At 50.7% G+C, this 17,545-nt stretch overlaps 1 protein-coding gene across 3 annotated transcripts in view; it reads left to right on the top strand.

The window, feature by feature from the left end:
- Positions 1-15,420, top strand: part of nr1h4 (nuclear receptor subfamily 1, group H, member 4) — a 43,514-nt gene extending 28,094 nt beyond the window's left edge. For 2 of the 3 annotated variants that reach the window (XM_078417110.1, XM_078417111.1), the window contains 6 exons: positions 501-634; positions 3,090-3,185; positions 4,662-4,761; positions 6,168-6,314; positions 11,938-12,051; positions 13,252-15,419. In XM_078417110.1, coding sequence (XP_078273236.1) covers positions 501-634; positions 3,090-3,185; positions 4,662-4,761; positions 6,168-6,314; positions 11,938-12,051; positions 13,252-13,490 — 830 coding nt within the window. In that variant the 3' untranslated portion in view covers positions 13,491-15,419. Of the gene's footprint in view, positions 1-500; positions 635-3,089; positions 3,186-4,661; positions 4,762-6,167; positions 6,315-11,937; positions 12,052-13,251 lie in introns of all 3 variants that reach the window. The other variant, XM_078417112.1, reaches the window with a different exon arrangement.
- Positions 15,421-17,545: the final 2,125 nt, after the last annotated feature.

Below are 17,545 nucleotides of genomic sequence, written 5' to 3'. Positions count from 1 at the left end.
ATCACCCCCACCAGTCACCGGCACAGTCCACCTTCCAGTCCCATGCTGGCTCACATTCAACATGTGTCCCTCCTGTTGGAACCGCTCACTTGCTTCAGCCTCTTAAGGATGAAGCTGAGGATTTCGTTTTTAGCTTTTAGTTTTAGTTTTGGAGATTAAGTGTGGAAACAGGCGCTTCAGCCTACCGAAGTGATCACCTTGTACACTAGCGTTATCCTACACACCAAGGACAATTTACAATTTTACTGAGGCCAATTAACCTAGAAAGCCGCACGGAAACCGGAGCACCCGGAGAAAACCCACGCGGTCACAGGGAGAGCGTACAAACTCCGTACGAACAGCACCCGTGGTCAGGATCGAACTCCTGCACTTTGTGTCTTGGTAAGGTTAACATCCCGGTGGGGACAGCGGGAACAAGAAGAGGGTCAGTGGTGATGGGAGCACCTTGGAAGGTCCAGAGGGGACGGTCTAACACAGGGACGTCTCTTCTGATGTTGCAGGTTTGCTGACGGAGATTCAGTGCCAGTCCAAGCGACTGAGGAAGTGTCCGTCGCTCCCCCCTGAGCCACTGGACAAGGAGGTCGCTGATGCACCGGACTCCAAGCAAGTGACGTCCACCACCAGGCACAGCAAAGTAATCCTGCCCTCGCTCGCCTCTCCACTGACACTGGGCCATTACCCCATCACAAACGAATGGGTCTGGTTTTACAATGGGCTGCTCGGGTGGGTGCAGGGAGGAGTGTGGGGCAGTGCTGTGTTACTCCTGGGGTGAGAGCGATCAGAGGTGGGGAGAGCTGGGGTTGGAGAGCATGTGGAGGTGTGGGGTAAGAGTAGGCGAGGAGAGAGGGATGAAGAGTAGGGGGGGGGGGTTACCTTGGGAGTAACGGGGAGGAAAATTGACATTGGCCTCAGGGTTAATCTGGGAGGGGGGGAGGTGTTGTGTCGGGTAGATTGGGGAGTGGGCATGGGATTGGGGAATTGGGGAGGGTGGAGGAGGCGGTCCCTTTATAAGGATGTTGCCAGGACAATAGACAATAGACAATAGGTGCAGGAGGAGGCCATTCAGCCCTTCAAGCCAGCACCACCATTCAATGTGATCATGGCTGATCATTCTCAATCAGTACCCCGTTCCTGCCTTCTCCCCATACCCCCTGACTCCGCTATCCTTAAGAGCTCTATCCAGCTCTCTCTTGAATGCATTCAGAGAATTGGCCTCCACTGCCTTCTGAGGCAGAGAATTCCACAGATTCACAACTCTCTGACTGAAAAAGTTTTTCCTCATCTCAGTTCTAAATGGCCTACCCCTTATTCTTAAACTGTGGCCCGTTGTTCTGGACTCCCCCAACATTGGGAACATGTTTCCTGCCTCTAACGTGTCCAACCCCTTAATAATCTTATACGTTTCGATAAGATCTCCTCTCATCCTTCTAAATTCCAGTGTATACAAGCCTAGTCGCTCCAGTCTTTCAACATATGATAGTCCCGCCATTCCGGGAATTAACCTAGTAAACCTACGCTGCACGCCCTCAATAGCAAGAATATCCTTCCTCAAATTTGGACTCGAGGGCCTGAGTTATGGGGAGAGGTTGGGCAGGCTAGGACTTTATTCCTTGGAACGCAGGAGGATGAGGGGATGATCTTGTAGAGGTGTATAAAATCATGAGGGGAACAGATAGGGTAAATGCACAGAGTCTTTTACCCAGAGTGGGGAGGCTTCATGCAAATTATATCTCCTCAATCAGAAATCTGAACGGCATCCTACCAGGTTTTAATCATGAGATGGAAGCGACATGCACAGTCTCTTGCCCAAAGTAGGTGAACCGAGGACCAGAGGGCATAGGTTTAAGGTGAAGGGAAAAATATTTAATAGGAATCTGAGGGGTAACTTTTTCACACAAAGGGTTGTGGGTGCATGGAACAAGCTGCTAGAGGAGGTAGTTAGGCAGGTACTATTGCAATGTTTAAGAAACATTTAGACAGGTATACGGATAGGACAGGTTTACGAGGGTATGGTCCAAATGCGTGCAGGTGGGACTACTGTAGATGGGAAGGGCCTGTTTCCACACTGTATGAGTCTATGATTCTATGGTGAGCCGTAGAGGAGGTGAGGGTCGGGTGTGGGGTCAATGGGTGGAGGAATGAGGAAGGGCAGGCCTTCTCAGGAATGTTCAGTGGTCTGATAACAGTGAGGAAGAAGCTGTTCCTGACTCTGGTGGTACGTGCTTTCAAGGTTTAGTATCTTCTCCCGACGGGAGAGGGGAGAAGAGGGAATGACCATGGTTAAAAAGGTCCATGATTATGCTGGGGGGAGGGGGGCTAAACATCACCCATCCATGTTCTCCAGGGATGTTGCCTGACCCGCTGAGTTACTCCAACACCTTGCGTCTTTCCTTGATTATGTTGGCTGCTTTCTCGAGGCAGCGTGAAGTGTAGATGGAGTCAATGGTGCGGAGTCTGGTCAAGGTGTGATGGACTGGGATACATCCGCAACTCTCTACAACTTGGATGTTTTTTTTTTTCATGCGGTCTTGAAGAAACAAAGAAGATTGGAAAAGGTGGTAAACATTGCCCGGTCCATCACAGGTACTGACCTCCCCACCATCGAAGAGATCTACAAGAGTTGCTACCTCATAAAGGCAGCCAGCATCATCAGAGACCCACACCTCCCTGGCCACACTCTCATTTCACTTCTGCCACCCCAAAGAAGTTGCAGGAGTCTGAAAACTGTAATGTCCAGGTTCAGGGGCAGCTGCTTCCCTACAAACAACAGGCTATTAAACACTACACGTCCAAATAAGCTCCTGACTACATAGACTTGTGGGCCATTACTTTTGCATTATTATTGTCCATTTGTTTTTTAAATATATATGCTGAACTTTTCTTTTGTTGCTTATTATGGTGTTTGCGGAGTACTCTGTTTACATACCTGTTGTGCTGTGGCAAGTAAGAATTTGATTGTTCCATTTCGGGACATATACGGCAACGATACACTTTTGACTGTATTGCTAAGTCCCAAACCAGGCTGTGATGCAGCCCGGTAACTTGAGAGGTGGTTCTGATTGTGTGACCTGATTCTGTGACTCCCACAGAAAATTGAATTCACCGCAAATCAACAGGACCTCCTGAGACACATCCTCAAAGCCTTCGCCATGTACCGTGTACCCCAAGAGGTGACCAAGAGACTGGTGAGTATTGAAGGGAATGACCTGCATTTATTTAGCACCACCCACGTCCTCAGAGCAACCCATGACTTGGACTTTAGACCTTACTTTAGATTTTAGAGATACACTGTGCAAACAGGCCCTTTGGTCCATCGAGTCTGCGCCGATCAGTGATCACCCCACACACTAGCACTTATCCAACGCACGAGGGACAATTTACAATTTTCATGAAGCCAATTAACCCGCAAACCTGCACGTCTTGGGAGAGTGGGAGGAAACCGGAGTACCTGGAGAAAACCCACGCCGTCACAGGGAGAACTTTCAAACTCCACATAGACTGCACCGAGGTCAGGATCTGACGCTGTAAGGCAGCAGCTCCACCCGCTGCAACAGCGTGGTGTTACTTCGTCTGCCTGCTGTCCAGTCAAATCATACCATCCATGAGTACAATAGGAAATGTAAAATAGGTGGAGTGGGATTATTCCTGCAAACTCCTCCACAGACAGCAGCGGTGGCCGAGATCGAACCCGGGCCTCTGGAGGTGTTAAGTAGCGGCTCAAGCCACCCAGTTCGAGCCTGCCACTGTGTCTGCTCTCCGGGTTCCACAGAGCGGCCTCCTGTGTGCCGAGGGGTTGCAGAGTGTGAAGATAGCGTTTGTGTGTGTTTGTGGGCACGGCAACAGACTCAATAGCCACTGGCTCGTTATTATCACCAAGCTACAGTGACATTCCTTATTCGGTTGGCACAGTGGCGCAGCGGTGGAGTTATTGCCTCACAGTGCCAGAGATCTGGGTTCCATCCTGACGATGTGTACGGAGTTTGTACGTTCCCCTTGTGACCGCGTGGGTTTTCCCCGCAATGCTCCGGTTTCCTACCACATTCCAAAGACGTGCAGGTTTGTAAGTTAATTGGCTTCGGTAAAATTGTACATTGTCCCCAGTGTGCTAGATAGCGTTAGTGTGCAGGGATCGCCGGTCGGAGCGGACTCAGTTTCCACGCTGTATCTCTAAACTAAACTAAAGCATACCATGCGGTAAGATTATTGCCAAATATAAGTAAAATGCCTGGATAAGTACATAATGCCCACCACCACAGTGTCATCAGCAAACTTGATGATGGAGTTTGAGCTGAACCTGGCCCCACAGTCATGTGTGTACAGGGAGTGCAGTAGGGGGCTAAGGACGCAGCCCTGGGGGATCCTATGATCCTATGACTTGGCCTCCACAGCCTTCTGTGTCAAAGAATCCCACAGATTCATCGCCCTCTGACTAAAGAAATTCCTCCTCGTCTCCTTCCAAAAGAAATGTCCTTTAATTCTGAGGCTGCGACCTCTGGCCCTAGACTCTCCCACTAGCGATGGAAACATCCTTTCCCCATCCACGCTATCCGAACCTTTGGGGCGGGATTCCTGGTTCCGCGGCGGTTGACCCCGGCCTGCTGCCAAGGTGTTGTAGTGTGACTTACCTCTCTATATCTCTCTCTCTCTCTGCATTTCTCCAGCTGCAGCAGCGATGCAGTCCTGAGGAAAACTTCCTGCTGCTGACCGAGACGGCCACCAGTCACGTTCAGCTGCTGGTGGAGTTCACCAAGAAACTGCCCGGTGAGTGGCCCCATTCTTAAGGGCCTGACCCACTTAGGCGATTTTAAAGCGACTGCCGGCGACTAGGCTGTCGCCGACAACTCGCCGGGGTGTCGCGGGCATGATCGTGAGGAGTCTTCCAAGAATCGTAATGGATCTCAGCGCGTCGCTGAGAAATCAACCGGAGTGAAATTTCTCGGCGACAGCTGGCTTGTCGCCAGGTATCGTTGCTTATTGCGGGCGCTGTCTCATGCTGAACCCAGGTTTGCTAGGTTGTCTTAGATGCATTTAGAAGCACGTAATATTAAATTAAGTAAAGTCATTTGAAGATACCATAAAATACTTGTGTTCAACCAATTTATTTACCGTCAGGACATTTGACAGGTAGATTGGAGGCGACAGTTTGATGGTCAGGTAAGCGTGGGAATTTTCGCGATGTTTGTGGCCAACAGCGATTACATTTAATGTAGGCTCCCCACCCAGATATGCAACCCAGAAACCAGATATGCATCTCCCGTATATTTTCAAAGAATGCCCACACTCCGCACAAAAATCCATTTAACCACTTTAAAAGTTAAATTTCTTAATACTGCTATTAGTAAACTGGAAGTCAATCCAGTTTATGCCTTGTTACCGTGAAGCTTGGTTTTCAAGTAAGCCGGGCAAGATGTTATATTTCAAAACTCTCAAGTACTTACCGACTTGTCAGTGATTTCAGCAAAAACTAGAACGCTGGAGAAGCATTGATAACCGTGGGAATTTCGTGATGTTTCCGAAGACGGTGTAATCTCGACCGAACTCGGCATTGTCGTGGTCATTGTTGTCGAGTAAAATAAAATTTTGGCGATCTGCTACGACTTTGACAGTCGCCGGCAGTTGCCTAAAAAATCGTCTACGTGAGACAGGCCCTTTAGGCTATGACTTCTAGTACTAGACTCTCCCACCAGTGGAAACATCCTTTCCACATCCACTCTGTCTAGGCCTTTCATTATTCTGTAAGTTTCAATGAGCCCCCCCACCCCCCGCAATCTTCTAAACACTAGCGAGTAGGGCGATGAAGGCCAAGTCAGTGGATATTTTTAAAGCAGAGATAGACAAATTCTTGATTAGAACGGGTGTCAAGGGTTATGGGGAGAAGGCAGGAATATGGGATTAGGAGGCAGAGATCAGCCATGATTGACTGGTAGAGTAGACTTGATGGGCCGAATGGCCTAATTCTGATCCTATGACTTATGAACATGAATTTATGCTCCTATGGACATTTTGTGTATCTGACCCCTCCAGTTATGAGTTCAGTTTGTGGTCAGAGGTGAGTAACCCCGTTGAGTTACTCCAACACTTTTTGTCATTTTTGTTAAACTAGCTCCTGCAGTTCCTTGTGTCTACGGTGAGACAGATGTGTGTGACACTTCCTCTGCTCTCCGCAGGCTTCCAAATGTTGGACCATGAGGATCAGATCGCGTTGCTGAAGGGTTCCGCAGTCGAGGCCATGTTCCTCCGCTCCGCACAGATATTCAGCCGGAAGACCCCGTGCCAGCAGAGGGAGCTGTTGGAGGATCGAATACGGCACAGTGGTGAGGGAGGGCCACACTGTGGGAGGGCCAGTGAGGGAGCGCTGCACGGTGGGAGGGGCAGTGAGGGAATTCCGCACTGTGGGAGGGGCGGTGAGGGAGTGCCACACTGTGGGAGGGCCAGTGAGGGAGCGCTGCACGGTGGGAGGGGCGGTGAGGGAGTGCTGCACGGTGGGAGGGTCAGTGAGGGAGCGCCGCACTGTGGAAGGGGCGGTGAGGGAGTGCCGCACTGTGGGAGGGGCAGTGAGGGAGCGCCGCACTGTGGGAGGGGCGGTGAGGGAATTCCGCACTGTGGGAGGGGCGGCGAGGGAGCGCCGCACTGTGGGAGGAGCGGTGAGGGAGCGCCGCACTGTGGGAGGGGCAGTGAGGGAATTCTGCACTGGGAGGGGCGGTGAGGGAGTGCCACAGTGGGAGGGGCAGTGAGGGAATTCCGCACTGTGGGAGGGGTGGTGAGGGAACACCACACAGTGAGAGGGGCAGTGAGGTGGCCCCCCTGACTTTCACCAAAGTCTGTCCATTCCTCTACCCATCCTCGAAGATGGTTGTCATAAATTGCAGCAGGATCTTGATCGGTTGGGCAAGTGGGCTGAGGAATGGTTGATGGAATTTAATACAGAGAAATGTGAGGTGTTGCATTTTGGGAGCACTAAAATGGGCAGGACCTACACAGTGAATGGTAATGCTCTGGGGAGTGTTGTAGAGCAGAGGGATCTAGGAGTACAGGTACATCGTTCTTTGAAAGTGGTATCACAGATAGCTAGGGTGGTCAAAAGGTTTTTTGTACATTGGCCTTCATCAGTCAGAGTATTTATAGAAGTTAGGAAGTCATGTTGCAGTTGTATAAGACATTGTTGAGGCCGCATTTAGAGTATCGTGTTCAGTTTTGGGCACCATGTTTTAGGAACGATGTTGTCAAGCTGGAAATGGTATCGGGAAGATAGACATAAAAAGCTGGAGTAACTCAGCGGGACAGGCAGCATCTCTGGAGAGAAGGAATGGGTGACATTTTGGGTTGAGACCCTTCTTCAAATTGGATTGGGAAGATATATGAGGATGCTGCCAGGACAAGGACCTGAGCTCTAGGGAGAGGTTGACCAGAGGTCTCTATTCCTTGAAGCACAGGAGGATGATGGGTGATCTCATAGAGATGTACAAAATCATGAGGGGGATAGATCGGGTAAATGCACAGAGTCTTTTGCCCAGAGTAGGGGAATCAAGAACCAGAGGACATAGGTTTATGGTGAGGGGGGGAAAGATTTAATGGGAGCCTGAGGGGAAACTTTTTCACACAAAGGGTGGTAGGTGTATGGAACGAGCTGCCAGATTTAATAGGGACCTGAGGGTGGTGGGTGTATAGAACGAGCTGTCGGAGGAGGTGGTTGAGCCAGGTACAATCCCAATGTTTAAGAGACTATTAGACAGGTACATAGATAGAACAGGGTTTGAGGGATATGGACCAAATGCGGGCAGATGGGACATTGGCCGTGTAGGCAAGTTAGGCCAAAGGGCCTGTTTTCACGCTGTGGACTCTATGACCATTGAGCTGTTGTACTGTGAAGAACTGCAGCTTTGAACTCTCTTGTTGATGCAAATGGCTCCCACAAAGGGACAGATAATACTGATTTAATGTGGACTGTTGAAAGTCTAAATATCAGCATTGCTATTGTGAGAAGTGGCAGTCTTGGCGAGATAACGTGTACACTTGTGCCTCAATATTCTCGTAATCCTTCACTGTGTCATCTAGCAACTTTTAACTTAAGGGCATTCTCATGGATAATTCATCGGTGTTGTCTTGCATTATCACGAAGACTATAATGAATTCTTTACACTCTGTGAAATGTCTGGTGCTGGCCTTTCTGCGGGAGCTTTTATTAATAGGTAAACGAGATGAGATAAACGAGAGGGCAGCGTTAAAAAAAATCATGCCTCTGTCTCTCCCGGTGGAGGATCGATGATTCCAGTGGTTGCTGGGCGGATAATTCCTCATCATCTTGTGCATTGAAAGGTTCTTCAACCTTCTGTTGTCGTTATGATCCTCTCCTCAGTCGAACAATGGAACCACTCTACCACCTGCTTCCCATTCAAATTCAGCCCACCTTTACCCGAGTTTAATGTAATTTTAATTTTTAGTTTGGAGATACAACGTGGAAACAGACCCCTTCGGCTCACCGAGTCCACGCCGACCAGCGATCACCCCGTACACTATTTCTATCCTGCACACTAGGAACAATTTACAGAGGGCAGTTAACTACAAACCTGCACGTCTTTGGAGTGTGGGAGGAAACCGGAGCACCCGGAGAAAACCCACGCGGTCAACATGGAGAACTCAAACGCCAGCTCCGTACAGACAGCACATGTAGTCAGGATTGAACCTGGGTCTCTGGTGCTGTAAGGCAGCAGCTCTACCGCTGCGTCACTGTGCTGCCCTCAGTTTTGAACCACACTGTGTACAACGCTAACATCAACACCACCCCAGCAACAATCTACTATCAACTTTGTTTTGGCTGCACTTTATACTTTGGTTTTATTATGGTCTGGTTACCTAGTGTGAGTGATTATTAATTTTTTATATTCTAGATTATTGTATAGTTTTTTTGTGGTGTCATTGTGATACTTGTTAAACTGCATCAAGTAAACAGTTTATTATTTCACATTAAACGCGAGACACAGGGAACTGCTGGAATCTTGAATTACCCACAAAGTGCTGAAGGAACTCAGTGGGTCAACATGAACAGGTTGGGCCGAATGGCCTGTTTCCCGGCTGTATGACCCTTTGCCTCGACATCTTCAATGTAGAGTATTGCCATTTTCATCAGAGCCACTGCCCCTTCTGTCCGCTTTGATATTTAGTAGCACAGTGGTGCAGCAGTGGTGTTGCTGCCTCACAGAGCTAGGGACCCGTGTTCTATACTGACGACGGGTGCTGTCTATGTGGAGTTTGTATGTTCTCCCTGTGACCACGTGGGTTTTCTCCGGGGCTCTGGTTTGCTCCCACGTGCCAAATACGTCCAGGTTTGTAGGTTAAATGGCTTTGGTAAAAATTGTAAATTGTCCCTAATGTGTAAGGTGGTGCTAATATATGGGGTGATCGCTGGTCGGCGTGGACTCGGTGGGCCAAAGGGCCTGTTTCTGCGCAGTATCGCTGAGCTCAAAGTCTATGAGGTCTTACGGCATTTTTCAAAGCAGAGTATGGGAGACACGAGGAACTGCAAATGCTGGAATCTTGAAAAAAACACAAAGTGCTGGAGAAACTCAGCAGGTCAGGCAGCATATGTGGAGGAAATGGACAGGTGATGTTTCGGGTAGGGTCCCTTCAGCCAATTAAACACTTGGCTACACTTGGCAATCAGAGGAAACAAAGTGCTGGAGGAACCCAGCAGGTCAAGCAACATCTCTGGATGCCAGCATTTTGTGCCTTCTTTCGCTCCAGAGATACTGCCTGACCCAATGAGTTACTCCAATACCTTGTGTCTTCTTTTGTAAACCAGCTTCTACAGTTCCTTGTTTCTGGACTAGACTGTCAGAGAATTGGCAGCAACACATTACTATATTCGGGTACCAATAGATACATAGAGTCCTTGGCCCTTCGGACCAAGTAGTCCAATGCCAACCAAGATTCCCCGCTAGTCCCATTTGCCTGCATTTGACCCATATCCAAATTATTGATCCACACACATTGAATTTACCCATGGCCGGTGGAGGATTTAAATATAAGGCCATTCTCACTTAAATGTAAGGCCATTCTCACCCCTCTCGCATTTGACATTTCCACCCTGGCACGGATAAAGGTACTGAATATCTACCCTATCTGTGCCTCTCATAATGTTATGTACCTGTACTTCTATCAGGTGCCCCCCCCCCCCCCCCCCCCCCCTCAACCTCAGTTGTGAGTTATTTGTCTCTCTGCGGTATATACTTTCTAATTCCAAGAGAACGATTTGAATGATTTATCTTTCGCGATGAAAGAGTTTAAAGGTTTTCACCAAGGTCTGGATCCACTTGTGTTGGTGTAGTGAGATGGAATGGCAGAGAGCAACGCCACCAGCTGGTCTCTGTAATATACTGCAGGCTCTCCCTAACCCGAAACCTCAGCAATTATTGCCCCGCTCCTTCCTGAGATACTGTTCCAGCCTGTTGGACTCGTGGTTTTAAAACACCATTAAGCCCTCAGCTTCCCCCAACCCTTCCCTCCAATTCCCAAGTTCTCTCTCCCTTAGATGTTTATCACACTTCCATATAAAGATATACGGATAGGAAACGTTTAGATGGCAAATTCAGGCAAATGGGACTAGCCCAATAAGCCAACTAAATGACTGCTCCTTCAACAATGCGGCGCTCCCTCACTACCACCCCACCCACAGTGCGGCGCTCCCTCAGTACCGCCTCTCCCACAGTGCGGCGCTCCCTCAGTACCGCCTCTCCCACAGTGCGGCGCTCCCTCACTACCACCCCACCCACAGTGCGGCGCTCCCTCAGTACCGCCTCTCCCACAGTGCGGCACTCCCTCACTACCATCCCACCCACAGTGCGGCGCTCCCTCACTACCACCCCACCCACAGTACGGCGCTCCCTCACTACCACCCCACCCACAGTGCGGCGCTCCCTCACTACCACCCCACCCACAGTGCGGCGCTCCCTCACTACCACCCCACCCACAGTGCGGTGTTCTCTCAGTATCGGCCGGCCCACAGCGTGGACAACATTGGGGCCGGGGGGGGGGGGGGGGGGGGGCAGACAGGCAATCAAGACATTTCGTTAATATATTGGAAATAAACTATTTTGCTTCAGATTAACCTAATTTGCTCATTCTGATTGGAGTTACTAACTTTGTTAGTCGCTGTGTAGGAAAATAACTGCAGATGCTGGTACAAATCGAAGGTGTCACAAAATACCTTTGATACCTTGTGGAGTGACTCAGCAGGTCAGGCAGTATCTAGGAGAAAGGGAATGGGTGACGTTTCGGTCGAGACCCTTCTTCAGACTGATGTCAGGGAGGCGGGACAAAGAAAGGATATAGGTGGAGACAGGAAGACAGTCGGAGAACTGGGACGGGGAGGGGAGGAGAAGAGAAGAGAGGGACAGAGGAACTATCTAAAGTTGGAGAAGTCAATGTTCATACCGCTGGGCTGCAAACTGCCCAAGCGAAATATGAGGTGCTGTTCCTCCAATTTGCGATGGGCCTCACTATGGCACTGGAGGAGGCCCATGACAGACAGGTCAGACTGGGAGTGGGAGGGGGAGTTGGAGTGCTCAGCCACCGAGAGATCAGGTTGGTTAAGGTGGACTGAACGAAGGTATTGAGTGAAACGATCGCAGAGCCTGCGTTTGGTCTCGCCGATGTAAAGCAGTTGACATCTACAGCAGCGGATACAATAGATGAGGTTGGAGGAGATGCAGGTGAACCTCTATCTCACTTGGAAAGACTGTTTGGGTCCTTGGATGGAGTTGAGGGGGGAGGTAAAGGGACAGGTGTTGCATCTCCTGCGGTTGCAGGGGAAAATGCCCGGGGAAGGGGTGGTTTGGGCAGGAAGGGACGAGTGGACCAGGGAGTTACGGAGGGAACGGTCTCAGCGGAACGTTAGTCGCTGTGGTGATTGTAACGTGCGCCGCTTTCTATGTTGACCAGGCATCGCTGAGGAATACATTACCCCCATGTTCAACTTCTACCGCAGTATCAGTGAGCTACAGATGTCCCAGGAGGAATACAGTCTGCTCACCGCCATCACCATCCTCTCACCAGGTGCGGCCCGCGGGGTACAGCCTCCCCTCTCCCGTCATCCGCGCGTCTCCCTCGGGACAGTTGTGTCTTCGGCAGGGTCACCCTCTGAGTCAGGGGCCCGGCCTTCGGGTGAGGTCAATGGGTCAACCCTACCTCTTTGGCACCTGTACCCAAGCACAGTGAAATTCATACATAGACACACAAAGCTGGAGTAACAGCGGTCCAGGCAGCATCTCTGGAGAAAAGGAATAGGTGACGTTTCGGGTCGAGACCCGTCTTCAAACGTCGAGATCCTTCTTCCGAAGAAGGGCCTCGACCCGAAACGTCACCTATTCCCTCTCTCCAGAGATGCTGCCTGTCCCGCTGAGTTACTCCATCTTTTTGTGTCTATCTTCGGTTCCTTCCAACAAAGTGAAATTCATATTTTGTGTACAGTTTAGTGACAACACTACTATACAATAGTTGAAGACTGGCATAAAATGCTGGAGTAACTCAGTGGGTCAGGCAGCATCTCTGGAGATAAAGACAGGGTGACATTTCGGGTCGGAACCCTTCTTCAGACTGAGTCAGGGGGAGGGAAACTGAAAGCATGAACAGGTTCAGAACAAATCAGAGCTGGCACCAATGACCAAGGAAAGTGGAGCCCACAATGGTTAATTGTTGACTGTGGAAGAGGTGATAACGAAGGGATACATGGATACGAACAGGGGGAACTGGCAGGGCGTCTATGGTGGAGGAGGGGCGGAGAGAGAGGGAACGCAGGGGTTACTTGAAATTAGATAAATCTACGTTCATACCGCTAACAGACACAAAATGCTGGAGTACCTCAGCGAGACATAGAAACATAGAAAATAGGTGCAGGAGTAGGCCATTCGGCCCTTCAAGCCTGCACCGCCATTCAGTATGATCATGGCTGATCATCCAACTCAGTATCCCATACCTGCCTTCTCTCCATACCCCCTGATCCCTTTAGCCTGGCTGCATCTGTGGAGAAAAGGGCGCAGGTGGCGTTTTGGGTCGAGACCATTCTTCAGACTAAATGGCAGAGGGAAACTAATAAGTACTGAAAAGGTTCACAACTTTAGGCTCATAGTGCTGGGTTGCTCTCCAGAGACGCTGCCTGTTCCGCTGAGTTACTCCAGCATTTCGTGTCTATCTCCGCTGGTTTGTAAGGTGGGTAACAGTGTTACCCCCGTGTAACAGTGTCGCTCTCTGCCGCAGATCGCCTGTACGTGAAGGACCGGGACGCGATCGACCGGCTCCAGGAGCCGCTGCTCGACGTCCTGCAGAAGTACTGCAAAGTCAAGCACCCGCAGGAGCCGCAGCACTTCGCGCGGCTGCTCGGCCGCCTCACCGAGCTGCGCACCTTCAACCACCACCACGCCGACATGCTCATGTCGTGGAGGGGCCGTGATCACAAGTTCACCCCGCTGCTCTGCGAGATCTGGGACGTGCAGTGACCCCCGCCGCAGCCAAGTCACTGGGGCCTCGCAGCGACCGAGAGATGGGAGATCCTGTCCCTGGGTCCACCCTCGTCCACCCTCCTCCCCCCCCCCCCCCCCCCCCCCCCCCCGGCGACCATCCACCCAGTGCCAGCGAGGATGGGACTCCAGCGCACCGTGTCGCTCTACCTAAACCTACCAAATGTGGGCCGCCCGCGTGTTCAATACCTCCCGGCCCCTTGTCTACCAACCCACATAGATCAATTACAATTATAAACAGCGCGGCACAGTGGCGTAGCGGGTAGAGCATAAACTAAACTGAAGTAAAATTAAAACTTTTAGCCCTAAAAGGCCGGCACAGTGACGGTAGAGTTGCTGCCTCACAACGCCAGGGGCTCAGGTTCGATCCTAACCTCACTACTGTCTGTGTGTGGAGTTTGTTCGTTTTCCCTGTGACCGCGTGTGTTTTCTCCCGGTGCTTCGGTTTCCTCCCACATCCCAAAGACGCGCGGGTTTGCAGGTTATTTGGCCCTCTGTAAATTGCCCCCCGGTGTTTAGAGAGTGGATGAGAAAGTGGGATAACATAGAACTAGTGGGTGAACGGGTGAGCGATGGTCGGCGTGGATCCATGCTGTATCTTTCAATCAATGAATCAAATCAATAAACCTCCATGGCCTTAATGCACGGATATCACCTCGAGCTTGCGTCTGGTGCTGTGAACTCTGAATCCTCTCCTGGTAGCTCTGGAGAAGATGGACTGTAAAATGCCGCAGGAACAGGTCCCTTAGTTTAATTGTCATATATTTAAGTTTAGGTTTATTATTGTCCCGTGTACCAAGGTACCGTGAGAAGGTTTGTTTTACAAGCTATCCAAGTAGATTAAACGACTCCACGACATACACAAACACCATCAAGTTAGACTCAAGCCCAATAGGTAGAGCAAAGGGGAAGATACAGAGTGCAGAATGTAGGTTTCTCAGCATTGCAGTGCATCAGTTCCAGAGACAAAGTCCAATGCCCACAATGGGGTAGAGGTGAATCGAACAGTACCCTAGCTTATAGAAGGACCGTTCAGAAGCCCGATAACAGAGGGGATTAAGCCGTTCCTGAGTCTGGTGGTGCGCGCCTATAAGCGTCTTTACCTTCTGCTGGACGGGAGCGGGGAGAAGGGGGAATGGCCGGGGTGGGACAAGTCTTTGATTATGTTGGCTGCTTTTCCAAGGCAGTGTGAAGTGTGGATGGAATCAACGGTAGGAGTCTGTTCTGTGTGATGGACTGGGCTACATCCACAACTCTGCAATTTCTTGCAGTCTTGTGCAGAGCTGTTCCCAAGGTGTGATGCAACACAGTATGCTTTCTATGGCACATCTGTAAAGGTTTGTAAGAGTCACTGGAGACACGCTGGATTTCCTCATTCTCCACGGGAAGTAGAGGCGTTGGTGTGCCTTCCTGGCTGTGGCCGAACTGACGGTTTATACGTTATAGGAGCAGAATTGGGAAATTTGGCCCACCGTCTACTCCGTCATTCAATCATGGCTGATCTATCTTTCCCTCTTAACCTCATTCTCCCCATAACTCCTGACACCCTTACTAATCAAGAATCTATTAATCCCCACCTTAAAAATACCCATTGACTTGACCTCCGCAGCTGTCTGTGGCAATGAATTCCACAAATCCACAACCCTCTGGCTAAAGAAATTCCTCCTCATCTTTCTAAAGCTAAATCTTTCAATCTTAAATCCACGGCCTCTGGTCCCAGAATCTCCCACTAGTGGAAACATCCTCTCCGCATCCACGATATCCAGGCCTTTCATTATTCGGTATGTTTCAATTAGCCCCCCCCCCCCCCCCCTCATTCTTCTAAACAGCAGCGAATATAGGCCCATGGTGGGTGGTGAGGGCAGGAGGTAGAGAAACTCCATCAAATTGATAACAGGCAGTCTTGGAAGCCTATCCTGCCTAGTCAAACCGCATGTCAAAAACCTCGGCATGATATTTGACTCTGCATTAAAATTTGATAAGCAAGTCAACGCTGTGGTAAAAGCCAGCTTCTTCCAACTTCGAACCATAGCTAAAATCAAACCTTTCCTCAAATTCGACGACACAGAAAAAATCATTCACGCTTTCATTTCCTCCCGCCTAGACTACTGCAACTCCCTATACACTGGGATCAGCCAATCTTCCCTGTCCCGCCTGCAACTGGTCCAAAACGCCGCAGCGAGACTCCTGACGGGTACCCGTAAAAGGGACCACATCACCCCGATTCTGGCCTCTCTCCACTGGCTCCCTGTACGGTACAGAATCAACTTCAAGCTCCTCCTATTCACGTATAAAGCCCTAAATGGACACTCCCCCCCCTACATCAAAAATCTTCTAACCCCCCTCTCTAACTCCAGGTCCCTCAGATCGGCCGACTTGGGGCTATTCACTATCCCACGGTCTAGGCTTAAACTCAGGGGTGACCGCGCTTTTGCGGTTGCAGCTCCTAGACTGTGGAACAGCATCCCTCTCCCGATCAGAACTGCCCCCTCCATCGACTCCTTTAAGTCCAGGCTCAAAACATATTTCTACTCCCTAGCTTTTGAGGCTCATTGAGGAGGCGCTGTGAACTGTTTGCGTGCTACTGTATGTTTTCATTTTTTTTTCTATTGGAACCTAATCAAATGTACAGCACTTTGGTCAACGTGGGTTGTTTTTAAATGTGCTATACAAATAAAATTGACTTGACTTGACTTGACTTGACATATCTCGAGGTTCCCAAACACCCAAAGGCTCCCTACACCCAGACCCGGCACAATGCCTCTATCTGTTCAGCATTGGTGATGTGCTGCGGACATGCTGTATATGAGGTGCAACTGGCCAAGTACAACACACGGGAGGGAAAATGGAAGGAGATGGTGGTAAGGGGGGGACGGGACGGGACGGGACGACAAGTGCTAGTGCGGTTGGTGCTCGGTTGGGAGCGGTCCGTTATCAGCCCTTTCGAATGGCGCTGATTTCGAATTGAATGGCGGTTTCGCAACTTCCGAACAATCGGGAGACCCGGGTCAGGAGGAAGGAGAGAGAAAGATGGGGAGAGGCAGAGGGAGAAACACAGACTGACCAGGACAGGAGGTGACAGAGAGACGGAGAAATAGAGAGGGACAGAGAGAGAGAGAGGCGGGATAGCTGGTGCCGGGCGGCTCCGTCCACTTCCCGGTGAGTCTTGGTATCTTGGAAACAACGTGTCCGCGGTCTTACAGGGTGCGCGGAGAGTGTAGGAGGTGGGGGAGAGGGGTCGGGAGACGAAGGAGAAGAGTGGTCCGGGGTGAAAGGAGGTCAGGGGTCGTGGGGTGAGTTGGGGGAGAGGGGCCGGGGGTGAAGGGAGGAGAGGGGCCGGGGTACGGTAGACGAGAGTGGTCGGGGTGAAATGGGGGCGAGGGAGAGAATCGGGGCGTGAGAGAGGTGACAGGCAGATAAGACAGCACAGGGAAAGGGTCGGGGGGGGGGGGGGGGGGGCTTGCATGGGTACTGAACACAAATACACGCACACACACGGACCCACACACACAGACCCACACACACAGACCCACACACACAAACACACACCTACACACACAGACTCATCCACCCACATACACAGACCCACACACACAGTCCCGCACTCACAGATCCGCACACACAGACCCACACACACAGACCCACCCACACACACAGACACAGGCCAACACACACACACCCACAGGCACAGCCCCCCACACACAGACCCACACACAGACCCACACACACAGAACCATACACACAAACACACACCTACACACACAGACTCATCCACCCACATACACAGACCCACACACACAGTCCCGCACTCACAGATCCGCACACACAGACCCACACACACAGACCCACCCACACACACAGACACAGGCCAACACACACCCACCCACAGGCACAGCCCCCCACACACAGACCCACACACAGACCCACACACACAGACCCATACACACAAACACACAGCTACACACACAGACCCATCCACCCACATACACAGACCCACCCACACACACAGACCCACACACATAGTCCCGCACTCA

Source organism: Rhinoraja longicauda, chromosome 20 (assembly GCF_053455715.1).
Source record: "Rhinoraja longicauda isolate Sanriku21f chromosome 20, sRhiLon1.1, whole genome shotgun sequence".
NCBI classification, from domain to species: domain Eukaryota; kingdom Metazoa; phylum Chordata; class Chondrichthyes; order Rajiformes; family Arhynchobatidae; genus Rhinoraja; species Rhinoraja longicauda.
This window is presented reverse-complemented; position numbering and strand designations above follow the sequence as displayed.